Source organism: Lagenorhynchus albirostris, chromosome 1 (assembly GCF_949774975.1).
Source record: "Lagenorhynchus albirostris chromosome 1, mLagAlb1.1, whole genome shotgun sequence".
NCBI lineage: Eukaryota > Metazoa > Chordata > Mammalia > Artiodactyla > Delphinidae > Lagenorhynchus > Lagenorhynchus albirostris.
Window position 1 is genome coordinate 156,506,273 of NC_083095.1, and position 27,981 is coordinate 156,534,253.

Sequence of the window (27,981 nt, forward strand, 5' to 3'; positions counted from 1 at the left end):
GAGCACAGAACAGGAATTGACAAGTCACAAAATGATGTGACACTTTCAATTATACACGTGAATTTCTTCTTCAGGACCTTAAGTTCATTAAGACAGCTGACTCTGTAAGCAAGATGGAGCAAAAACACTGTTAACTTGGCGTTAGAGAAGACGCTGAAGCAAGAGGGCTCAGTGGGAGAACTGTGTCTGGACAGGGTCTCCCAAACTATCTACCCTCATATTCAAAAGAGAGTTCAGCTTTTAAATTAATTCCCTATTCCTACATAATGAGCAGATAAATCTTACATCATCAAATATGTGTTTCATGCGGTATTTTAACAAAGATACAATGTAAAATTAATTAATTCTATACAATTCTAGGTTTAGTTTAATTCTGTTAATAAATTCAGTTCATCATTGAGAGGTAAGAATTTTATGGTTAAATATTTGCAGTAATTTTAAATATTATTTTTTAATTAAAATATTAAAACATTGCTTAGTGAAATAAAATTTAGAAAGAGGGCAAAAAAAGACAGAACTCTCATACACACACACACAGGTGAAAAGAGTATAACAGGATAGCGTGACCCAAAATATTCTATTGAATAAAATGGAAATTCTTCACCAAAGCAAGAATAACGTCTAAGTACATTACAGTTTTGCACATAGAACCATAGTATAACTGTTTTCTAATTAATAATCACCAATACTTCACTTACTACTTAATACTTTACTTAGTAAATAAACAATTGTTTATATTTTTGTATCTGATGCAGGTAACGACCTTTGGAAGAAATGTGTAGTTCTGCACATAATTAACATAAATATAATAAAATATATTTCACATTAAAAAATTAACAGAATCCAAGGGATATGAAGTTTTGGACTTAGGGTATTTAAAACATATGACTGATTAATTTATGACAACTATAATTATAACAAGAAAAATGCAAAGATATAAACTTTTAAAAAAAATCTTACTTCACTGAGCTATATTTATGAAGTGGGCTAGGAAAGTCAAGCTGTTTGCAGGCCTCTCAATATTTTTCCAAGAACAAAGCAAGAGAACACTTCTGGACAGGGCTGTTTAATGGTGTGATTTCTGAAGAATAAGACATAAATCCAATCCTACCTCTTATACAAAAGATGTGAGCTTTTAGCCAAGTTTTAAGAGGTATATAAACCTTAGTTTCTTTTAGACTGGTCCTTTTGAATCAGGAGAAGCAGATGAAGATGGAAAGAAGTGCCTATCTTGTCCCTCTGTAAACTAAAACTAAATCCACTTATCCCCAACATAACATGTTAATCTCTTCAAGAAACCATAAAATTTGTATTCTCATTAATGATGCTTCTTAAAAGGTATCAAACCTTAACTAAAGACCTACATAAAAACTAGCATGAGGTCCTGCTTATCAGCAGAACAAACTGGATTATGTAAAAAGTACTGAAGCTGAAGCAGGGCTGACCAGCCAAGACCTGAGCTCATGTCTGCAGTTGCTCTCGAACCTGGTGGAAGGACTTTAACTGAAAATTTAAGCTGTGGTTCCTAAGCTGATACTTTATTTTTGGACTGGCATTAACCACGCAAGAAGAAATGAGACCCTGAGTCCAGATCTGGCAGGTAAGTAAAGAGAGAAGTAGTCTCATAGCAAACATCACCTTTTTACACTTCTAAGTTATCCTCTACACTGGTGACCAAATTATTTAATGTCAGATAAAAAGTATCTGTCAAATTATAGGGAGAGTCATAGCTTTGTGCCAGGGACCATGAATCAAGTTGGGAGTCACCAAATAAATAATATCAACTGCCTCAATATTAAAACACACGTTTGATATGTTTTATCTGCAAATGATCCATAAATCAAGGTCACCGGCCCTACTGTACTTACACAGGCACACCTCGGGCATACTGCGGGTTCAGTTCCAGACCACCGCAATAAAGCTGTTATTGCAAGAAGGTGAGTCACACGAATTTTTTTGGTTTCTCAGTGACATAAAAGTTGTGTTTACACTATACTGCAGTCTATTAAGTGTGCAATAACATTATGTCTAAAAAAATGTACAGACATTAATTTAAAAATACTTTATTGCTAAAAATGCTAACCATCACCTGACAACGCAGGGTTGCCACAAACCTTCAATTTGTAAAAAAAAGCACAATAAGCCAAATCACAATAAAACGAGGTATGCCTGTATTACATTAAATATTTTTATAAGACCTTTCTATCTTTAGTGGGTTAAGAGTTTAACTCATAAGAAATTAACTTGTATTTATTACAAAGGGAGCTAAATACCAAACTCAACTCAGCTGAGCAATGGTAAAATTCTGCCCAAGAAATATATTTCTCAAGTTGTTAGAATAGAGGATGTGAAATATCTTGATCGAATATGGATTGAATGTAACCATCCATGTACATTAGTTTAGAGCAAGCAGATGATGAAGCAATCTATGGAAACATGTAGTCTTTCTTTAAAAATTGAAAAATCAAAAGAAACAAGCCTTGATATAACACAACAGTTTCACACTGTGCCCAGGTCTAGTGGCCTTTTACTAATATAATTTCAAAAGCTTTAAAAACGATCTCTAAAAGAATTATTCAGATCATGAGTGAATCTTAATGACAGAAATCTGGAAATTAAGGACTACCATAGAAAACTTACAAGTGTTGCCCAGGTTCAGCAAGCTTGTCGTTTTAAAAATTGGTTGGTACATATACTTTTACTTGTTTAATTCTGCTAATATTTAAGCTAACCATTTAAAATTGAGAGAGGCCTCATTTTTAATAATTATGTTTTTCATTCTACTATCTCAAATGGACATATTTAAAATATCACCGTGAAGATGCTTGTCTATTGCTGAATTTTATCATAGTTTCTCCAAATAAATTATCACTTCAATAGAGATACAAATGGTGGTTAATATCAGCATCTCAAAATGTCTAAAAATCATTCCATTCCTAGCAGAAAGAGTCTCAGTACAATGGAGGCTACTCTTTGACTTACACAGGCTTCCTCTTAAACGGTTATATATAATTATATCCTGAAATAGTCTTAGAGTTAGGCTTTTATTACATGAGAGCTGGGTTTAATAAAAATATTGTTCAAGATATGCGTATTTTTCAATTGCATCAAGTTTTTAAAAATAAGCATTCAAAAAAAGGTAGCAAGGCGGAATAAAAACATGACACAACAGACTCTTTGCTCAATGATAGTTGAGTGGCCTAAAGAAATGACACTCTTGCCTACCTTCTCTTTCTCAACATAATCATGGCCGTGAATACAAGAGGATTCCAGCCTCTTTGCTAATACAAGGTATCTCGAGGGATATAACTTGTGGGACTTATCAAGAGGAATCAACTTTTCCCCCACCTCTGAGCTATAGCTACTATTTTTAGAGGCTATAGAAGGAAAAGAAGAAGAGCTTTACTACCATTTTTCAAATGACTTGCTGAGTAAAGAATCTTTGTAACTTTGAATAAAGGTTTAAAAATGAATAGCCAAAAACTCCTATCCCTTTCCTTCCCAAGGCCATATATACCTACTTGACTTTTTCTTCTCTTGATAATGAGTAGGAAGTCAACAAAAATAATAACGTACACCTTTCAATCTAAAAACTCAAGCTTTTAGAGGAATCATATCATATACAAAGTGGAGAAACTATAAAGGAGAGTCCCAGACTGAAATGCCAGCATGCAGGGCTGTCACTAGCCCACAAAGTACCTTTGTGCCAATTAGAAAGTTGACCCTTCCCTAAGACTGATTTTGTTAGAACAGGACGCTTTACTGCCATCTGCTAGAGATCTGCTGAATAAACATGCAAGTACCTGATGTCTGAGAAGTAGATGGCACTTCCTAAGCTGTGCGGTTCAAAACCGGCCCCGATACACAGCAGCCTGCATGCACAGGCCACACAGTCCCTACAAACACACAGAGCTGGCCATTGTAAGATGACTGTGCTGTGCCAAGTGTGACCCATGTCAGTCACGTGTCCTTCTAGAGTATTCTTAGGGCATGAAAACTATAGCACACAGACAGCCCCAGGGTCGGCAGGTGGTCCACCAGCCATAGCCATGAGATACACATATAATTAGTTTCATCATTTTATATCTGCGCCTTAAATATAGATCCATCATCTTATGGGAAAATCTCTTAACAAATCTTGTGTTTGAGGTTACAGGTTAAAAGTAAAAAAAAACGTGATGGGAATTTTTGCTTGCTGTTCAGTAAGAAATTTGTGTGCTTTTGCTACTCTATATATAGGCACTTCTTGTTTTAAACATACTTATTCACTAGTCAAAAACTTGCTTTGAGTACATAGTTATATGCTTTCTACAAATAATCTCATTTAATCCTCAAAACAATCAAATGAAAGCTGTATTAATGTGTCCCTGTTACAGCTGAGGAATGAGGATCAGAGGTTAAGAAATTTCCTCAAGGTCATACAACTAAAAAAATACTTGAGATGGGATTGAAACTCTCATCAATTGTAACATAGGTGACCTTAGCTCTTTCAACTACACTACATTGCCTATGTATTTTTAATAGTTGCATATTTCATAAACTAGGTATAATTTTGATATACTTGTAGTTAAATCATATACACATACTTGGTATAAAAATGCTTGTGAATAAGAACCAACCAGAATTAATAAAATCTGTATACACTGTTTGATTTACATGTAAGATTTCATCTAGAAAAAAGAAAAAGGATGCTATAAAAATATATGCAGTAAGAACATGCAAAAATAAAAGTAGAATACAGAACCTAATGTAGTCGTGAACATACAACTCATTAACTGCTTGTTGAATTAAACTGAACAAAAAAGCCTCAACTTGAAGGGGAAAAAAAGCAGATGGAAAAGGACAAAACTAAAAAGGAGAAATAAAATCACTTTTATGAATAAATGTACACATGATCCACAAACCAAAGTCCTGTGGATTAAGTTGCATTTACTATTGGTTAGTTACTATATACATCTCAGAAATTATTGGGTTGGCCAAAAAGTTCGTTCGCTTTTTTCTGTAACATGTTATAGAAACATCTAAATAAACTTTTTGGCCAACCCAGTATCAATATACCCTTCTGTACTAAATCTGTACATGGCTAAGTGTTTTGGGACTAGAAATTTTATATTATCTAGATTATTTTGAGTGTATAATAAGGTATCAGCTAATCATGGCCCTCCTTTAAATGTCTGCTGTAGACAGATTTATGTCACTTGACATTATTATTATTATTATGGCCTGGCACCCAAAGTTTCTTTATTGGCAAAAAGCTTTACTTTTCTGTAAGCTAAAGAAGAATTAGCTTACAGAAGAATTATACTCCTATAAACATTTTCACCTAAGTTTTCAAGAATACTTCTAGTGCACAAATCAAATGATACCAATGAAATTAAACATTTTTTTCTTCCATGTTTTCTGTTTGTGGAAAACGTGAATTTTTTTTCCAGAAACTTTCAAGGCACATATTAAATTAACAAAAACAGTGTAAAAAACTAACAGCTTCTCTAAGTATATAACTGATAGCTGCCTCTGTGGACCAGCTCCCCACAGAAAACAGTGTTCTTAGTTTATTGCTCTCAGACCTAACAGGTGGGTGTTTGTGTGTTGGCTCAATTGCCTAGAGCCAGAAAGGGAAAGACAATGTTTGGGGGAAATGTTTCCACAAATAACCAATTTTAAGATTTTGTGTCATTTTTATAATTTTAGGTTTTAGAGAATTCATGATAAAACACTCTCAATATATCTAATTACTAAATCTATTCCTTTCAGAACTAAAAAATTAATGTTTATTATATTTGAAAGCTTTCCAAAAATAGACTTTTCATGAAGGTATTAGAAAAATCAAAAGCAAATAAGGTAGGAAGACAGAAACAGTACACATGAAACCAAGCTTTACATTAAAAAAATATACTTCTATATGTGCCCCTAAGCAAAAAAGTATATATCCCTTTCAAATCTGTCTAGATGGCATCAACATTATCCTCATCGAAACATTTTTTACTAATATTTACTGAAGAAAACGCTTAGGAGTACCATTAAATTGTGCGTACATTAAAAGGGCTTTCCTTTGTTTTATTTTTCAGATTCAAGGTAATCTAGACAGAAAAAGCAGGCTCCAAGTTTTCTCCTAAAGAATCAGGAAGGAAAGTATCCATCCTACCAATGTAGTCCTTAATGTTAATAAAAACTGTGGAAGTGAATATTACTAAACTTCTGAAAATAAATTTCTATGGGTTATATTTAAATAACGTTCCAGATTTATAAAATAAAAAAAACTTACAATCTCATCGCCTGGCAACCAATATCCTTCCTGTTCGATACCAGCTTTTGAACCTTTGCAGCCCACTGTTAGCGTTTCCACAATAAGACCATCTTTCACAGCCAAGCTCAGCTGACGAGTGGTCTCTTTTGGATGCATACCGTGGACTCGAGACATGTACCTGAATACAGAGGAAAAACAAATTTAAAATCCCTTAGTACTAAAAAATAAAAATGAATAAAAATAAGAAAATAGAGGTGATTTCTCTTTTATTGTGACATACTTATCAGAGCCCTGCAGAAAGAGAGAAAAGCCAGTCCTCAATACTTAACTCTTTCAATTATCACGATATTTTAAACCTTAAGTCTACTTTGTATATTTAGAGGAATATTTCTTCAAAATAGTCCCAAACTAGCATATATAAATCATTTAACAGATTTTAGTCAAACATCCCATTTAGTTCTAGCCTCTGTAGCAATTGCCACTAACCTCCACTCTACAGATCCTAAGTCTAGAATTTTATAATCTTCAAGATGTTAGAATATAAAGTACTTTTACTCAAAACTTAGGGAATGACACTAAAGAAAATACAGGAATTACACAAGTGGTTGTCAACATATAAAGAAAACAAGAATGAATGCTGTGATCAATAAGGCAAATATGTGATTTTTCGATTAAATATATTTTGAACTCGATCACTAAAGAATACAAGCTCTTCCTGATTTATAGTTACCTGGCATATTTTTTAATTAAAAAATTTTATTTCAAACACACCCTGTACCACAGAGAATAATATTGCAGAATCTCCTGTACTCAGCAATCATACTGAACTCATGGCATATTTGCTTCATATCATTTTGTTTTTTAAGGAAATAAAATGTTACAGCTACAGTTGAATTTGTGCCATTTTCCATTCCCCTCCAATCAAACCCCAACACCCTCTACCAGTAAACTAGGATATCCCGACACAAAAACGTACTATGAAACGAACCAGGCTGGCCTCAGTCTCTCCAGAGAAACATTCTGTGCTGGAAGACAGAGCAGAAGTGCCCAAGTGTCTGCAAGAAAATTAAGTACGACACGAGGATTCTGTATCCAGTTAATCTGTCATTTAAGTATCAAAGCAGTCAAAACAAATCATTTTCAAAATGCAAGGGCTTCCCTGGTGGCGCAGTGGTTAAGAATCCTCCTGCCAACGCAGGAGACATGGGTTCGAGCCCTGGTCCGGGAAGATCCCACATACCGTGGAGCAACTAAGCCCGTGCGCCACAACTACTGAGCCTGCACTCTAGAGCCCGCGAGTCACAACTACTGAGCCCGTGTGCCACAACTACTGAAGCCCACAGGCCCTAGAGCCCGTGCCCTGTAACAAGAGAAGCCACCACAATTAGAAGCCTGCGCACCACAACAAAGAGTAGCCCCCGCTCAACCGCAACTAGAGAAAGTTCATGCACAGCAACAAAGACCCAATGCAGCCAAAAATTAACATAATTAATTAATTAATTTTTAAAAAAACCTAAAAAAACAAAATGCAAGAACTTGGGACATCCCTGGCAGTCCAGTGGTTAAGACTCCACACTTCCAGTGCAGGGGTTGCGGGTTCGATCCCTGGTCGGGGAAATAAGATCCCATATGCTGCTCGGCGCGGCCCAAAAATTAAAAAAAAAAAAAAAAAAAGCAAGAACTCATCCCTGAAGAAACTTCTAAACTCAGGGGATGAATTTCAAGCAAGACAAGGAGTAAACTGTGGCAGAGGGACTGCAGAGCCTTCTGTGTCTTCAGTTCATGGAAGAGAACTGTTTTCTGTTTAGGAGATAACTGCATTGGCAGAGAAAACAGCACTATTTAAAGTTAACTGGAGGGTAAGAAGGAAGTGACGTGGGGAGTCGCAGCCCCACTGTAGTAGGAGAAGGGGCAGGAGAAGACAAGGTGGAGTCAGTCCACACAGACCGATTTGTCAACTTTACTGACTGTCAGTCAAGGGAGACAAATCATGCAGTAGAGGTATAAATATATTTTGATATATAAAGGTCAACACCAATGGAAATAATCAACTGAAGTTTGGAAAATGGGGAAGGGAAATGGGCAAAAGTGAAAATGTACTAATTTCCTCACTGTTCACAATAGGGAGCCAACAGAAATTCTCTTAGGAATTAAGCACACCACTGCATTTAAGTTTATAAAGGTACTCTTTGAACAAAAACACAAAATTTCTAAGTTATCTGAAGAAACTCATAAAAAACACATTATGTAGCAAGATAAAAACCAACAAAAGAAAGGCTATTAAACATGAGAGGACCAAAACCAAACAAGTTTGTCTTTCTAATATATACAAATTGGCTAAACTCAACAATTAAAAGAAAAACACATATTGGATCACAAAACAAAAAATATACTATCTACAAGAGACACTTAAAGTGACTTAGACTGAAAAAGAATGGGCAAAGGCATATCATAAAAATGCAATCCAAATGAAACAGGGATCAATACTGCAATGGATAGGATTTGGAAATCAGGGCAAAAATCATTTTTAAAAAAGACAAATAGGGCATAGGTAGTTATAAAACAAAAACTATAAGAAAGAAAGGAAATATGGACAGGAATACAGAATTATGAGACTTTAATTCACTTTTCTCAGTCCACAAAAACATCTACTGAACAAAATTAAGTATGGATACAGAAGACCTAATTCGTAAGACAGATCTAATTGATTTCATTCTGAAATCCAAAACAAACTTGTCAATAGGTCCAAGAAAGATTCATTAAAATTGAGCATGAAGTCAGCCATAAAAATGACCTTGGGACCTCCCTGGTGGCACAGTGGTTAAGAATCCGCCTGCCAATGCAGGGGACACCGGTTCGATCCCTGGTCCAGGAAGATCCCACATGCCGTGGAGCAACTAAACCTATGTACCACAACTACTGAGCCCGTGAGCCACAACTACTGAGCCCATGCACCTAGAGCCCGTGCTCCACAACAAGAGAAGCCACCACAATGAGAAGCCTGCGCACTGCAACGAAGAGTAGCCCCTGCTCGCTGCAACTAGAGAAAGTCTGCACGCAGCAGCAAAGACCCAACACAGCCAAAAAAAATGACCTTAATAGATTCCGAAAGTGATATAGACATTTCCTAGTTGCAGTGAACTTAAACCAGACATTAATAATGAAACTAGAAAACTCTCATAAACTACTGATTCAGAAGGTTATCTGAAAACTGCAAAAAATCTAAAAAAATCATTAAAAAGCTAAAGCAGTGCTAGTGGAAAAAAAACAAAAATTGTAGAATATTAATCCAAGAGCTCCTTCTCAGTGAAAAATAAAATGAAGACATCATTAGCTAATCTAATCAAGAATGAAGACACAAAGCACAAAAACATACAAACTAAGAAATGTCTACAGAGACAAAGCCATATATAAAAGGGAAATTAAAACAGTCATAAGCAACTACTTTGTTCATTTCTGTACGAAGATATAATCACTACAATATTCTAGGAAAATATAAATGATCAAAAGTTGACCACAGAAAAAAAAAGAATACTTAAAAAGGCCAATGTTTCCAAAGAAATAAACAGAGGAAGTTGGCAAATAACCTGTCCAGAAAAACACCAGGTAGGGACATATTCACAAGGTAATTCTATCAGACTTTTAGTGACCAGGTAACTCCAATGCAATTTAGAGTCTTCCAGAACATAATAAAGAAGGAAAGCAAGCAATCTAACATAATAATGGTAACAAAACTCCATAAAAATTGCATAGAAAAAGAAAACTAGTGTCCCATAGGAATACTGGTATTAAAAAATCCTAAATAAAATATTTGAATATACAGTCTAATATTAAATATTAACATAAATTAATGTTAATATATTAATACATTCAAATATCAAAAGAATGTACCATAACTGGGTATTTAATTCCAGGATTTCTAGGACGATTTATTAAGAAATCTAGAAATATAATTCATCCCATTAATAGATCGAAAGTGAAAAAGCACAGAATTTCTAAACATGTTGAAAATCAGTAAAATTCAACATCTAGCCCCTAACAAAATGGGAATGAATAAGCACTTCCTTAACCTGATCAGGCATATTCAAAAATGTCTTTGGGGCTTCCCTGTTGGCACAGTGGTTGAGAGTCCGCCTGCCGATGCAGCGACACGGGTTCGTGCCCCAGTTCACGAAGATCCCACGTGCCGCGTAGCGGCAGGGCCCGTGAGCCATGGCTGCTGAGCCTGCGCGTCTGGAGCCTGTGCTCCGCAACGGGAGACACCACAACAGTGAGAGGCCCGCGTACCGCAAAAAGAAAACAAAAACAAAACAAACAAAAAAAAATGTCTTTGACACTCTGCCAAAGGTAATAACCAACATAGCTGAAATAGAGAAAGAAATGGGGTATAAAGTTGGTAAGGAGTTAAAATGATCATTATTTGCATAATACATACCTATAAAACCCAAGAAAATCAGCTAGTGTGCTATTTTAAATCAAAGAATTTAATCAATTATTTGTTTGGGTACAAACTAATATACTAAAATTAATAGCATTCATATACACATACATAACAAAAAAATTTAGGAGATTTAAAAAAAGACAAGACCCCAATTATTTACTACAGCAATAAGAAAAATAAAATACTTAGTAATAGAAGAAAGGACAAGAACTATACGAAGAAATTTTTGAAAAGCTACTGATATAAAAAAAGAGCAAATGGAAAGAAAGACATGCTCGATATTTAGATGAAAGACAACAAAATCCAAATTGCCTCTAAGATAATTTAACTGAACACCACCACAAACTAGGCAAGTTGATTCTAAAGTTCTGTAGAGGATTAAACAAGAATTTCTCAGCAATTCTGCTTCTAGATATTCATCCTATAGACATAGTCAGACACGTGTGAAATAATACCCAAGGGAGGAAATTCATTTTAGCATTTTTGACAGCAAGAAGAGATGAGAAACATCTAAACATACATCTTAGGGGCCTGGCTAATTTATAATATAACATGCCAAGGATTATTATATAATCATTAAAAGAAATGAAGCAGTATTACAGACATTAAGATGACATAAGTTCTAAGATATATTGTGTTTAAAAAATCATGGTATAAAGGATAATATCCAAAATATATAAAGAATTCATACATGGGGCTTCCCTGGTGGCGCAGTGGTTGGGAGTCCGCCTGCCGATGTGGGGGACACAGGTTTGTGCCCCGGTCTGGAAGGATCCCACATGCCGCGGAGCGGCTGGGCCCATGAGCTATGGCCGCTGGGCCTGCACGTCCGGAGCCTGTGCTCCGCAGCGGGAGAGGCCACAACAGTGAGAGGCCCGCGTACCGCAAAAAAAAAAAAAAAAAAAAAAAAAGAATTCATACAATTCAATAGTAAAAAACAACCCAACTAAAAGCCAGGCAGAGGACCTGAATAGACACTCCAAAGAAGACATACAGATGGCCAACAGGTATATGAAAAGATGCTCAACATCACTAATCATCAGGGAAATGCAAATCAAAAATCACAATGAGATATCACTTCACACCTGTTAGAATGGCCATCATCAAAAAGACAAGCGATAACAAGTGTTGGTGAGGATGTAGAGAAAAGGGAACCTTTGTACAGTGTCAGTGGGAATGTAAATTGCTTTAGCCACTATGGAAAAGAAATAGAGGAGGTTCCTCAAAAAATTTTAAATAGAACTACCATATGATCCAGCAATTCTATTTCTGGGTATTTATCTGAAGAAAATGAAAACACATCTGCACCCCCATGTTCTCTGAAGCATTATTTACAATAGCCAAGATATTTACAAGAGACAAGACATGGAAACAACCTAAGTGTCCATGGACAGACAAATGAATAAAGAAAATGTGAGATACAGATATATAATGGAATATTAGCCACAAAAAAGGAAATAAATCTTGCCTTTCGTGACAACATAGATGGATCTTGAAGGCATCATGCTAAGTGAAATAAGTCAGACATGTAAAGACAAATATCATATGATCTCACTTATATGTGAAACAAACCAAAAAAAAAAAAAAAGCTCATTTGATACAGAGAACAGACTGGTGGTTGCCAGAGGTGGGGAGTGGGGAGGGGAGTGGGCAAAACAGGTGACCATGGTCAAAATGTACAAACTTCCAGTTATTAGACAAATAACTCATGGAGATATAGTGTACATCATGGTGACTATAATTAATACTACTGTACTGCATATTTGAAAGTTGCTAAGAGAATAGATCTTAAAATTCCTCATCACAAGAAAAAAGTTTTTTGTAACTGTGTGGTGATGGATGTTAACTAGACTTATGGTGATCATTTTGCAATACATACAAATATTGAATCATTATCTTGTATACCTAAAACTAATACAATGTTATTTGTCACTTATACCTCAATTTAAAAAAAAGTCAGTGAAAAAAAATCATGGTATAAAATGGTACAATTTCTCAAAAACATTATATAATTATCTCTGTATAAGAGTTCTAGAGGTATATTCCAGGAACTGTAAAAGACATTACTTCCGGGGCTTCCCTGGTGGCGCAGTGGTTGAGAGTCCGCCTGCCGATGCAGGGGACACGGGTTCGTGCCCTGGTCCGGGAGGATCCCACATGCCGCGGAGCGGCTGGGCCCGTGAGCCATGGCCGCTGAGCCCGCGCGTCCGGAGCCTGTGCTCCGCAGCCTGTGCTCCGCAACGGGAGAAGCCACAACAGTGAGAGGCCCGCATACCGCAAAAAAAAAAAAAAAAAAAAAAGACATTACTTCCAAGAACATTGGTTCAGCAGGCAGGGGTAGGAGGAAGACTTTTCTTTTTTTAAACAGTACTCCCTTTTGATTTTTGTTCATGTACCTATTGGCTAAAGACTATTTTTACGAAAAAGTAGCCACCATCTACCATCCATCCAAATGTACGAAAGCTCCCTGGTCCCACACAAGCTTGCCAATCTTAGGCAGGTCCCCTCCTTTCTTTCTAAACTCATCTTAGCTCTCTGTCCTTTATTCATCCATAGTAATTTTAAAGTCAATCGGCAAGATCCATGAAAAACACTGCTGTGATTTAGATTAGAGGAGAATAAATACCATTACAATATTAAGTAATGTTAACTTTCACTGATGAACTTTGCATAATTGTTAATTTATTTATAACTTTTTCTATGTCCTTAATAAGGTCTTATAATTTTTCCCCATAAAACTCTTGCACATCTTTTGGGTTTTTCCTAGGTACTGCATGTTTTTTGTTTCTTTTGAAAAGAGTGTTTTATTTAATATTTTCTGGTCGGTGGTTGCTGGTACACCAAGGTTGGGAAACCCTGCTAAACCTGTATTAGTTTTAGGTTTGTCTAAGTACGTCTACTAAACTTGTCTTTTCTTATTGTGCTAATTAGGACTTCCAGTACAATGTACCCTTAGGTAGTATTAATATGGATATTCTTGTTTCAGATCTTACAAAGGATTCAGATAACAGTTCATCATTAAACACACTTGCTGAAGGTTACTATTAGATATATTTTATCAATATAAAGTGACAAATATAAATATGATGCTTGCTAAAGGATACTGGTAGCTTTTATTAAGAAAATTCCTTTCCAGTCCCAGTTTGCTGTTTTGTTTTAACAAGAAACGCATTATACTTTATTATTCCTTGATACATTTTAATCCACTGAATTTCACCACACAAATGGGTCTTCTTAGCCACTGTGCACTCAAACAGTAGAGCATGGATGAAGGCACAATAGAAGAGAACTTTCCTTTCTCTTAGTGACAGCATGTTGGGCTCGACTTCCTTAGTTCAGAGCAATGCCTAAACTTGAGGAATTCCTTACTTTTTCTCACCTGTTTTTCTCAAAAAGTAGAACAGAACCAGAGTGCTGCAGATGTTACACAAATGAGGAGTAACATCATCTTACTCAGTATTATAGGCTAAGCATACTGGATAAGCCTTAAGACTATCCAAGGTAATTATAAATATATTCTGAAGGATTGAGTGACTCAAACAATACCTTAAATATAACAAAGGGTCCCAACCCATTCTTCCTTTTCTTAGATCATCAAGTACTCAGGAAGGTTTAGTTCCTGTGAAAATACTTATGCTAATAATTCAGGTTAAGGCCACTCCAGGTCTCTCATTTTCTTACATGCTACATATCCATCACAAGGGCTGATCTTCAAATAAAGAGACAAAAATAGCAGTTTGGGTTTGAGATGCATTTACAAAGGCCATCTAGTCTCCTATTTTAATTTCACTTAGTATAAATCATGAAATAGTATGTAAATGTTCACAATTTAAATATTATAGTCAATTTCTCTGAACTTTTTCAACAGCTTTTTAATTTTCTCCCATCCTATCCATTTTCTTTCCAATAACTTCCCTCCCAACGTCTCTCCTAGGATGCTACTTTCCAACAGGTGTTGAGCACTGGTGTGTCCAAGCAAAAGGCTGCAGAACCCAGGGTTATTTCATCTCCCCTGAGATAATTCTGCATGTTCCAAGACAAAAAAATATGGTTGACGGTAACAGCCATTGCTACATTCTTACAAAAGTAAGAAGTCTTATGAATCATAATTTCCTAAAATTAATTATCTATCTTTAACCCTTCTAATGATTCAATCTCAGAAACATGTCATGCAGTTTGAAATGAGTATATTGAGAGATGGGCACACTAATGAAAACAATATAACTATGATCATATCCTGCAGAAGAAGGAACCACCAAAAAATGCACTGGTATGTTTTCTGTTAATTAAAAAATACAAGGAACGCCTTGTATTGTCCTCCTGCCCCTTACCTCAGGGGTCCCCAACCCCCAGGCCAAGGCCTGTTAGGGACCGGGCCGCACAGCAGGAGATGAGCTGCAGGCAAGTGAGCGAAGAAGCTTCATCTGCCGCTCTCCATCGCTCCCCATCGCTTCCCACCACTCCCCATCGCTCCCCATCCCTCCCCACCACTCCCCATCGCTCCCATTACTGCCTGAACCACCTCCCCACAACCCCCGCTCCGTGGAAAAATTGTCTTTCACAAAACCAGTCCCTGGTGCCAAAAAGTTTGGGGACCACTGCCTTACTTACACCTTCACACTATCATGAAGGCTAGAGGCCTTCGTTTTGATGGCAATATAGCAAATTTATTTTAAGTGTACTCTGGATGATCTGGATAAAATCAGTACTGCCCCATAATTTCAGTACCTAACGGCTCCCAACTGGCCTCACTGAACTGGCTCAGGGGCTGAAAAAAGACTCAACTGAAAACATCACATTTGAGATAAAATTTTAAGTGAAGATTGATCTAATCTCATGATGTTAACAGAGATTCTGAGTATAAAAGCTATGGACATAACAGAGGAGAAGATCCAAAATATCTGACTAGATAAGAAATGTGAAATTTCTCCATGACATAAACATCACAAATCCTTTTTTTTTCCCCTAGCCTCTGGAGCAACCACCACTGACTTCCATTCTGCAAATGAAAAGCAAACAGGGGCTTCCCTGGTGGCGCAGTGGTTGGGAGTCCACCTGCCAATGCAGGGGACACGGGTTCGAGCCGTGGTCCAGGAAGATCCCACATGCCACGGAGCAACTAAGCCCGTGCGCCACAGCTGCTGAGCTGCACTCTAGAGCCCACGAACTACAACTACTGAAGCCCATGCACCTAGAGCCTAAGCTCCGCAGCAGGAGAGGCCACCACAATGAGAAGCCCGCGCACTGCAACGAGGAGTGGCCCCCGCTCACCACAACTAGAGAAAAGCCCGCGCGCAGCAACGAGGACCCAACTCAGCCATAAATAAATAAATATTTAAAAAAAGAAAAGCAAACAATAAAATGGAATATTTTATTACAAATAAGACAAAGAGCCTGTATTCTTAAAATGCAAAACTATAACAGTAAGAAAACTATTTCACCTGTCAAGTGAGCAAGATACTTAAAATTATTCTCAGAGCTGGTAAAGATGCATTAAGACAGCCAACTCTCAACACAGCTTTGCTAAAAACACCGTCTGGAAAGCACTTTCTCACAACACCTTATAGATGGCCCTATCATTGGACCCAGTAATTCTACTTCTATAGAAACAATCTGTATGAGATATGGGATTTATGTAAAAAAATGTTCCTCACACCTGAAATTTTATAGGGAAAAAAAGGATCCAAGTGTCCATAACAGTAAAATAAATTATGGATATAAAATAAGTTACATATTCACCCAATAGAGCAAAATGCACCTAATAAAGTTATTGTTTTAAAAAACACAACAGTGTGAGAAAATGTTCATGGTATAATATTAAAGATCTAAATGGACATGATTTTAAAATATATACATGTATATACATATAGGAGAGAGAGTTATACTACTGTAATGGTTGATTAGGTTACTCAAATCAATGCTCATTTCTCTTTTCTTCACCCTTCCCATCCCCTTCTGATACATACTACCTTACTCTATTTACGCTACTTAATTCTTTCTCTAATTGTCCCCAAAATATTTTTGGAACAAATGAAGTTCTAGCTGTTTATATTTATTTGATACACATATGAATATAATATAATATATATACACAAATTAAAAACCATCCACCATCCATCCTTTTTTATGGCCCCAGTTACAGGTATTCTACTCTTAGGTATTTATCCAAACATACATCACTACACCAGTACACAGAAACACGTTGTAGCTTTTATCATAATCCCGAATGCCCCTCAGCAGGTGACTGGATTTTAAAAACTGTAGCAGAGGTACTTCCCTGGCAGTCCAGACTCCACGCTTCCACTGCAGGGGGCATGGGTTCAAACCCTGGTCAGGGAACTAAGGTCCCACATGCCATGTGGTGTGACCAAAAAGTAAAACAAATGAACAAAAAAACCCTGTGGTATATCCATATAATGGACTACTACTTAGCAATAAAAAAGGAATAAACTATCAATATACGTAGCACATGAATCTCAAAACATGCTGACCAGGAGAAGCTAATCATGAAAAAGAAGATACTATATGATTCCATTTATATAAAATTCTAGAACAAGCAAAGATAATCAGTCACTGTGACAGAAAAGCCAATCACTACTGCCTGGGGCTGAGGAACAGGTGAACTGACTACAAAGGACTACAAGGGAACTTCTGGGGGTGATGACAACTTTCTATATCTTTTTTTTTTTTTTTGGCGGTACACGGGCCTCTCACTGTTGTGGCCTCTCCCGTTGCGGAGCACAGGCTCTGGACGCACAGGCTCAGCAGCCATGGCTCACGGGCCTAGCTGCTCCGCGGCATGTAGGATCTTCCCGGACCGGGGCACGAACCCGTGTCCCCTGCATCGGCAGGCGGACTCTCAACCACTGCGCCACTAGGGAAGCCCAACTTTCTATATCTTGATTAAGACGGTGGTTACACAGGGGCATTAATTTGCAGATGAAGAAAGGAAACTGACTTCCCTGAGAAAACACAGCTAGTTAATAGGAGAGCTGATAACAGAAACAGTCTAGTTCTAGTAGAGATTTCAAGCTTTCTGTAGCAAGGACAACTGGCTACAGGAAAAGAGCGGACATGCACCCAACATTCACAAGTAAGGTGAAGGCTGCTGAGTGAATGTCATGTGCCAGTCACTATCTTTTGGTGCTTGGCATATACCAATACACAAAACAGAAAAAGATCCGTACCTATAAAGCTTACTTATTGGTGGGAGGAGGTTGCAGGGGCCGAGGGCAAACAAAAAATGGCACGACTAAATATTTAAGAGTAAACTATATGTTGTGCTAAGGGCCCCTAAAACATCTCCAAGAGTTACTGACTCTAAAGTTCGAATTCTAAAGAAGCAGGCAGACTCACTATAGAGAGAAAAATAAAATTGGATCCTTTTCTACCACCGCATAAAAAGAGAACTACAGATAAAGACCTAATTCTTGTGGTCTAATTAAGAAGGATTCCTTAAATAAAATTTCAAAAGCACAAAACATTAGGCAAAAAATATTGAATTTGATATTAAAATCTAAAATTTCTGTTCAACAAAGAACACTTTGGGAAAGGTTAGTAAACAGATTAACAGAATAAGAAAAAATATTTACAAAGCATAAAGTGTATAGGAGAATTAACAGAAAGAGCTTCTACAAACCAACAGAAAAAGACAACCCCAGTGGGAAAATGGGCAAAGTATAAAAACAGACATCCACAGAAAAGAAAGGCCAAAACCTTCTAAGAACACCAAGAACTGGTGCTCTCATTAATAAAGACAGAAATGTAAATTAAAATATCTGAGTGACAAAATTTATGCTGGACGTCAAGTATATGCAGACGCTTGCAGAAACTGTGTCCTTGTGCACTAATGAACATGTAGATGGGCATCCTCTCGAGAGCTTGGTCAAATTAAGTGGATGCATTTCCTATAGTCAAAATGTTCCCGGATACACACATCAACAAATTACTCATGCGGGTCAAAATTAAACTGTTACTTGTAGCTGTGAAGAGTTGGAGCAATGCATGGTTATTTGCAAGGTGGAGGGAAAATGGAGACAACCTGAGCATCCATCATAAGGAAATAATTCAAAGCATGAGGAGACTAGTGAAAAAACTGAAAACACCCAAGTTATCCAACCAATGGCAGCATGATGATAATATGTACCCACAGGGTCGTAATAAAAGCTGAACAAGGTAATGAATGTAAAGCGATCAGTCCAGTGCCCAGCACTAACCCACTCTACACCAATGGTTCCTGTACCAACCACTGTTATCCTCTAAGCTTTCACCTTCATTACTTATATTACTGAATATTAAAACACGAGTTGTTACAAGAATTTAATAAATGACATATGGAGGCAATACAAAAGTAAAGGGGAAAAAGCATGGCCTCTTAAGTCACCAGGTCTCAGTTCCAATACCAGCTTTACCACTTACTAGCTACATAACCCTGAACAAGTGATTTAACCTCTCTGCATCCCAGTGGGCATATCCTTAAGTAAAATTAATAGTGTCAACCCATGCAGTTGATTTGAAGGTAAGATAATGTAATGTAACCTTACAATAAATGTTTATCTTACTACTCATCCCTCCTCCCTCCCAAAACAGCACGGAACAGTCTCACCAGATGGAATATTGTACAACCATTACTAATAATAATTTATGGTAATCATATAACAAGGAAAAAGGCTAAATAATGTTGAGAAAATAATAAGCATGTGAAAAATGACCAGAAAGAAATACATCAAAATGGGATTGGAGTAGAGAAATTACAGGTGATTATTTTTCTGCTTTTTATTTTTCTGCAAGTATCCTACAATATGGTTATGTTACTTTTAGAAGTTTAAAAAAAATTTAACAGTAATGCTCTGCCACTAGGTGCTTTATAGACACAAGGATGGATCAAACTATGTAAATCAACAAACGTTAACAAAGCACGTTAACAGAATGAAAGATAAAAAATCCTATGATGACCTCAATAGATGCAGATAAGGCATTTAACAACACTCAACACCTCTTCATGATAAAAAACACTCAACAAATGGGGTACAGAAGGAAACTACTACACCATAATAAAAGCCATATATGAAAAAACCCCAGCAACCATCATACTCAATGGTGAAAGACTGAAAGCTTTTCCTCTAAGATCAGGAACAAGACAAGGATGCCCGCTTTCACCACTTCTAGTCAACGTAGTACTGGAAGTTCTAGCCAGAGAAATTTGACAAGAAAAAGATATAAAAGGAATCTAAATTGGAAAAGAAAAAGTAAAATGAGCACAGTATTTGACATTATCTGAAAAGGAAATTATTACAATAATTCCATTTACAACAGCATCAAAAAGAATAAAATACTTAGGAATTAAATTAACCAATGAGGTGAAAGACTTATACAGTGAAAACTAAAAAACACTGCTGAAAGAAATTAAAGACATAAATACAGCTGACCCTTGAACATCATGGGGGTTGGGTGCACCTACATCCATACAGTCAAAAATCCATGTATATCCTTACAGTCAGCCCTCCATATCGATGGTTCCACATCCATGGAGTCAACCAACTACAGATCATGTAGTACTGTAGTACATATTTACTTTTTAAATGTCTGTGTATAAGTGGACCCGCACAGTTCAAACCTTTGTTGTTCAAGGGTCAACTGTAAATGGAAACACATCCCATGTTTGTGGATTGGAAGAACTAATATTATTAAAATGTCAATATTACCGAAAGCAATCTATAGATTCAATGCAATTCCTATCAAAATCCCAATGACTTTTTTTCAGATATACAAAAACCAATCAGAAAATTCATATGGAATCTCAATGGACCCCAAATAGCCAAAACAATCTTGAAAGAAGAAGAAAAAATTGAAGGACTCATACTTCCTGATTTCAAAATCTACTTCAAAGCTACAGTAATCCAAACAGTGTGGTACTGGCATAAAGACAGACATACAGACAATGGAATAAGATAGCCCAGAAATAAAATCCTTGCATATACCGCCAAAGGATTTTTGACAAGGGTGCCAAGACTACTCAGTGGGGAACACTCTTTTCAACAAATGGTGCTGTAAAAACTGGACATCAAAATGCAAAAGAATGATGTCAGACTTTCACCTAACAGAATATACAGAAATAAACTCAAAATGGATAAAAGACCTAAATGTAAGATCAAAAACAATAAAACTCTTGGAAGAAAACTTAGGACAAAAGCTTCACAACACTGGATTTGGTGATGATCTCTTGGATATGACATCGAAGGCACAGGCAACAAAAGAAAATATAGTCAAATTGGACTTCATGAAAATTTTAAAATTTTGTACCTCAAGAGACACTACCCACAGAGTTAAAAGGCAACCCACAAAAAGGAGAAAATATTCAAAAATCATATATCTGATGAGAAATTATTATCCAGAACATACAGAGAACTCCTAAAACTCAACAACATATAAACCTGATTCAAAAACAGGCAAAGGACCTGAACAGACATTTCTCCAAAGAAGATGTTTAAAGGACCAATAAACACATGAAAAAATGCTCAACATCACTCATCATTAGGGCAATGTAAATCAAAACACAACAAGACTACTTAATGCACTGTGGTAAATGGGAAGGAAATCCAAAAAAGAGGGATATATGTATGTGTATGTATGTGTATAGATGATTCATTTTGCTGCACAGTAGAAACACAACATTGTAAAGCAACTATACTCCAATTAAAAAAAAAACAAAACAAAACAGGAGATACCATTCACACCCATCAGGATGGCTACTATCAAAACAGAAAATTTTAAGTGTTGACTAGGTCACAGAAAATTTGGAACTCTTGTGCACTGTTGGTGGGAATGTAAAATGGTACAGCTGCTGTGTAAAACAGTATGGTAGCTCCTCACAAAATTAAAAATAGAATCATCATATGATCCAGCAATTCTACTTCTGGGTACATACCCAAAAGAACTGAAAGCAGAGTCTCAAAGAGGTATATGTACACCATGTTCATAGCAGCACTGTTCACAATAGCTAAAACGTGGAAGTAACCCAAGTGTTCAATGATGGGTGAATGGATAAACATAAGGTGGTCTATATATACAATGGAATATTATTCATCCTTAAAAAAGAAAATTCTGCAATATGCTACAACATGGATGAACATGAGGACATTATATTAAATGAAATAAGCCAGTCAGAAGAAGACTAATACTGTGTGATTCCACTTATATAAGGTACTTCGAGTAGTCATAGTCATAGGAACAGAAAGTAGAATAGTGGCTGCCAGGGTCTGGGGGGAAGGAGGAGTTACTGTTTAATAGGTAATGAGTTTCAGTTTTGCAAGATGAAAAGAGCTATGGAGATGGGTGGTGGTGACAGCAGCACAACCATGTGAGTGTATTTCATACCACTGAACTGCATACTTAAAAATGGTTAAGATGGTATGTTTTATGTTCTGTATACTTTACCACAATAAAAAAAATTAGAAGTAATAATAATGATCTGCCACTAGGTGCTTTATAGATGGATAGGTATATAACAAATATTTTAAGATTGCATTGAACAAAAAAGTAATAAACTTCAAACCTAAACAGCATCATCAATGAATTTATTTTTAAAATTAGATTATACTCTGAAGAACTAGGTTCTCCCTAATTCTAACATTTAACCTGTGACAAATAATTTACTCATACAGCCTCATATTCTTTACCCATAAAGTGGGGCTAAAATGAACGCCAGAGTTGCTTGTTAGGCTGAAATGAGATAATATGGAAACACCGAGTAGACGACAATGTTTTTAAAACTTCAAAGTTTGCAAGGATACAAATATAAATTCATTAAATATCAAAAGGAAACATTTAATGGTTAGGAGCTTGGACTATGACATTAGATCTATATTCAAATTTCAGTTCTACCGCCAGAAACCTGTGTGGCTGTAGGCATTTTATTTCACCTGCCTAAACTTCATCATCTTCATCAACAAAATGAGGGTAATGACAATAGACCTCACGGAGTTCCAGTGTGAAAATTAAATGAGAAATCATATAGGGCATTGTGCTTGTCACAAAATAATGACTCGATGTTCTCAATTATTATAATCTTCTTTGAAACTACTTCTTCAGTTAATGCAACCGAATATTTATTATAATTAAGAAACCTTTTCTCAGCATCTTGTCCCAGCTACTATGCTTCATACTAAGATCCAAAGGTAGGAAAGATGCATGCCCTACCCTCAAGATGCTCACAAACAGCAAAGGAAGCAGAAATATTTTTTAAAGATCATAAAAGGCTATAACACATAATAAAAATTCAGCTTTATACATGTTACTATGTGAGCAAAGAGTAAGAGTAAAGGGATTGGTTATAGTGAGGAATAAATCAGTATCTCAAAGGAAATCATGTTTGAGTTGGATCTTAAAAGAAAGGGGATGTTCTGTCCATTAATGAAGGAAAAATACAAAATAAAGAATCAAAATAATAGGGTTCTGAGGCAACTGAGAACAGTCTCATCAGATGGACTCTGAGTTGAGGGAGGCAGGTCATGGAAGGAAGGAAAGTTAGGGTCCGACTGTGAAAGGCTCAGCACAAACAGCTTGTTCAAGTATTTGCACTTTACGCACAATGGGGAAATCAAGAACATAATCAGACCTAAAATCTAGAAAACTGATAAAATGTGAGGCTTAGGTCAACTTAAAGGTGTCAGAAATGACTTCCTAGGAGATATGTCTTGAAAAAGGAGTCTGTCTAGTGGACAAGTCCAGGAGGACTGGCATCCCAGCCAAGTGTGGAACACAGCAGAGCTGAGGCCCTCAAGAGCCCAGTGTCTGCAGTACAGGCCATTCTGAGCAGGAAACAGCAAGAGGTGATGCAAATGAGGAAGGCCGAGGTATTGACACCGTGAACAAGGGATTGGGAAAGCATTGGCAACAGAAGAAGGCTTTCAGTTGTGGAACATCTGATAAGATAGTGTTTTTGAAAAACATCTCTGACACCAGTGACGGGAAGAGGAAACAGACTATCAAGACCAGGAGACCAGAGGCCCCAATTAGGAACCTGCTGCCACTGCAAAGGCAGGAAATTACTCAAGGCTAAAACCCAGGCCAGGTAGGGAAGAGCAGACATTTAAGAGGACCATTCAATCTATCCAGTCTAGGATACTCCAAACACATTTACATTCCCCTCTAGCCACAGGATTAAAATCTCAATGCTGGCATTAGAGGCCCTCCTAGTCTGGGCCTCTCTGCCTTTTCATTCCCTTTCCCCCAAAACTCTACAGTCCCTCTGTTTTGACTCCCCTCTCTGCCTCACCAAATCCCATCCAACTTCCAAGGCCTGACCAATTCCATACCCTCCATAAGGCCTCCCTGACTCTCCCTCAGTGACTGCCCCCTCAAATAAGGTCTATCATGTTATTAATTAAACATTCCACTCACATGGGGCTGAGCTGTCTTCTGTCTGTGATACCTCTCCTATTATTTGGTACTATTGTTTTATTCTTTAATGGTTATTGACACTTTTCTGTGCCTTGTCTGTATGTTTCCATCACAGAACTGCAGAGAAATGTGAAACATGAAAACAGCTAGACAACAATCCAAGCCAAGGCGAGTGCCACTAGAAAAAACTCACTGTAGAATTGTGGATTATGGTTCTTCAGAATCAGTTACTTCTTCTGTAAGGCTGTTATTATGTAAAATAAAATAACAATGGTAACAGTGGTAAACTGTACCTGCCAATCTGCTACCATAAGAAGATATATAAGAAAGAATAAATCAATGTAGATTGAAATGAGAATGTAGTTATGAGAATGAAGAATTCTTGGAAGTACATATACAGCATAACATTAACTGCTAATTTTTTAAAACTAACTTTATTTTCAAAGAAGTAACTTAGGCAATGGCCATTTTCCTATTCTACAATAAATCTTATGAGGGAATAGAAATTGACAAAGACAAAATTATAACTTAACAAATAGTTCCTAGAAATCATGGGTTTCATAAAACTGAACTGTAATAAATAAATAAACAAATAAATAAATAATGTGTACCTAGTTGCAACTTCAAAGGCAACCTACACATGAAGAAGACTTACAGTTTGGGCTTATGTCTGTCTGTAGTGACAGGAAGAACTCCAGGAGAACTCAAATTTCAATGCCAAACATGTCACAAGAGGTCAGAGGTCACATTTTCTAACTGGGGTTTGACCCTAAAGTAAGCAATACATGTAATTAATTGATGCCCTAATCTGAAACATTAACTTGAATGGGACTAAGTCAACCAATCCAATGTTAGTCTAATCATGCTAGTCACAAACATGGTTACCTCTAGAAACACAAAATCAAAGTTGTTCAAGACAGGAAAGAAAGTTTCAACTGCTTTTTCCAACAGTAAACAAAAAAATTAATTTGACCTCTCCCAATGACACCAATAATGTTAGCCAATAATGCTGGCAGAGACTAATATAAAATCCATACTTATTTCAAAAATATGTCTTTAAATTATAACTATTACTTAGAATACTTATGAAACTCTAATGTTATATTATAACTATCCAAATTAGATATGAATTATTTGTTTGGATTAAAGAGGAAAAAATGACATGTAACTTATTTTTATTGGATATTAAAATATAGGTGACGTTTTAAAACATAACCTGACAATGAGTTATGAATCATATTGGGAATCTTAGGGATTCAAAGTTTAAATTTCATTTCTGTTACTGATTTCATTGTCATATGAATCTTCACCTCTTTGCTCCTTGATTTAAAAACTGTAAAACACGGGCTAACATCACGATTTTAAACATAAAAATATTTTATAAATATTTGTTTTATATAAGTGCTAAGCAATCAACTATTTCTAAGTTTTAATTTCATTACACCTATCCAAATGTCAAAAAATTGATGAATTCATATGTGCTACTTATAATTTAGCATTTATAGACCTTTAAAAGAGAAGCTACTCTTGCCTATGCTTATGTTCATCTAACCTGACTAACGTATATTCTTTTTTATGATAAAATGAATCATTTGTTTCCATCTTATGATGACTAGAACATCACAAAACATCTTTCAGTTTCTAAAAATATAAAATGTTTTTTTATATTTTATAAAATTTTGGAGAGGCCAAAATTTATTTGTGCTTATTTAGTTTCCAAGTGCAGACATGTATGGAATTTTATATCATCATTAAATCAAATTTATAAACATGAGCTTTTAAATCAGAGGCATAGGTTACCCATTAATTTTAAACAATCAAACTTCATCCCATACATGTATTTTGATTTCAGATTGACTCTTTTTATAAAAACACATCCCCAAATAACAGAACTTGTCAAAGAAGTTTCTCTTAGTGATGTTTTTTAAATACTTGAAATATTCAATAAATCTCAACAGTGATTCTCTAATTTACAGCACCTTTTCTACTCCTTTTTGAACAGAAAACTAGCAGGTTAAAAAAAAAAAAAAAAAGAAAAGTAAAAAAAAGTGGTAAAAAAGACTCAGGACTCTTTTTCCAAGGGAGGTGTACTGACAACTAACAGGAAGCTACTGCTATGAACCCTGAAAGTTAGACATCATCATATTAGGTGGAAGAAACATTTGCAACACAGAAAAATTATCCTATTTTGTTAAAGAAATTGTTATTAGTCCCTAATTGTTCGATTAACTTGGAGGACCTGAAGCTTCTACTCATGAAATTTCTTTTTAAATTTCAACACAAATTTAATATTTTAATGATCCTTTGAGGATGATACTGCTGTAGATTCTGATGTGTCTAGTGTTATATACAAAAATGAAAAATGTTCCTTGAATTTGCCTCTGCTAGAAGGAATTTTTACCACTTTTAGCTCTGCTTTAGGACTTCAGAAAATACACAGTACCTTTAACAACTTTTTTTTTTTGAGAAAAACGGCAAGACTGCTGTGAGCTGGGAAGATGGTAGAAGTAACATGGTTTTTAATGTCTCCCAAACCCTCTACATAAAGTTACTAGAAGAGTTAGCCAAAGCAAACAAACAACCCAACCCCTGCACAACATAAACAACAAAATTAAGTGATGAGAATCCCCATGAATCCCAAAGTCTTAGTAGGTGAGGACAAATCTCCAAGAGCTGCAATCGCAATTGGTATTGACACCTGTGCAGGAGAAAGCAAGGGACACAACAGACCACCTAATGGAAGTAAGTATAGGAGGATAAAACAACCAACAGGCAGTCACTGAAAAGCAAAGTGGGCCAATTTGAGAACAGCAGTTGAAACTGGGTAGGGTTTTACACACTTCCATTTGCAGGTAATTGATGGTAATTTGTGAATTCATGGTAAAGCCTTAAGGGGCTAGAACATAGTGAGACCTATGAACGCTCAAAATTAATAATCCAAAGCTCCCTTTCAGTACAGAGCTCCACAGTGTAGAGGAATTGCTAGTAATAAAAGTACCAAACACTACTGAAGTCTGGTCATAAAGATCTCCAATGTAAGGACAATGGGTACAAAAGAAATTACGATTCTGGAAGAAGGTACAGAAGAAGCAGGAAATCATGGTAAATATGAGGCCATATTGTTAAGCTCTTCATAAAAGTGACATAAGAAGATGCTTTAGAGCCATATCTAGAAAAACTATTCTCAACCACCTTTCCCTGACACAAGTTCTGGAAGCTTGATTTCACATGAAAGGACTGTGGTTGAAGAAGCAGGACATCCTTAAAATGAAAGCACGCCTGAGCGATGTGCCTATAACACAGATGAAAACTGTAACTACTATTTTAAAACACGTGAAAAGACGTTAAGAAGATGATGCTAAGATATAGGAAAGATATAAATCAGAATTAGAAAAACTCAGAAATGACTTAAACATGCGAAGTAAATGAAAAAATTCACTTCAGAAGTAAAAAGTCCAAAGTAAAAGGCACACAAGAGTGAGTACATAGCAGAAAAAGTCATAAGTAGAAGTTGTAAAGAAAGAAAATATTAAAAACCAAAAATATATAGTAGCTTTATTTATAACTGCCCAAACTGAAAATTACAAATATAGAAGATAGGAAAAGAAACCAACACAGTATAAGAGAAGGTCCCAATAAATGACAACTAAACAAGATAATAAAAGTCCATGGATGATATATATACAATTGACCCTTGAACAACACGGGGGTTAGAGTCCGCCTCACCCCCAACGCAGTCAAAAATCTCTGTCTCCCTTTACAGTCAGCCCTCTGTATGTGCGGTTCCACATCTGGATTCAGCCAACCATGAATCACGTAGTACTGTGGTGTGTATTTATTGAAAGAAATACGCATATAAGTGGACCTGTACGGTTCAACCCATGTTGCTCAA

At 36.2% G+C, this 27,981-nt stretch overlaps 1 protein-coding gene across 14 annotated transcripts in view; it reads right to left on the reverse strand.

Annotated features, from left to right (window-relative positions):
• ZMYND11 (zinc finger MYND-type containing 11) overlaps positions 1 to 27,981 on the reverse strand; it is a 138,389-nt gene that overhangs the window by 49,455 nt on the left and 60,953 nt on the right. For 13 of the 14 annotated variants that reach the window (XM_060156596.1, XM_060156617.1, XM_060156711.1 and 10 more), the window contains exon 3: positions 6,266 to 6,425. In XM_060156596.1, coding sequence (XP_060012579.1) covers positions 6,266 to 6,425 — 160 coding nt within the window. Of the gene's footprint in view, positions 1 to 6,265; positions 6,426 to 24,744; positions 24,859 to 27,981 lie in introns of all 14 variants that reach the window. The other variant, XM_060156660.1, reaches the window with a different exon arrangement.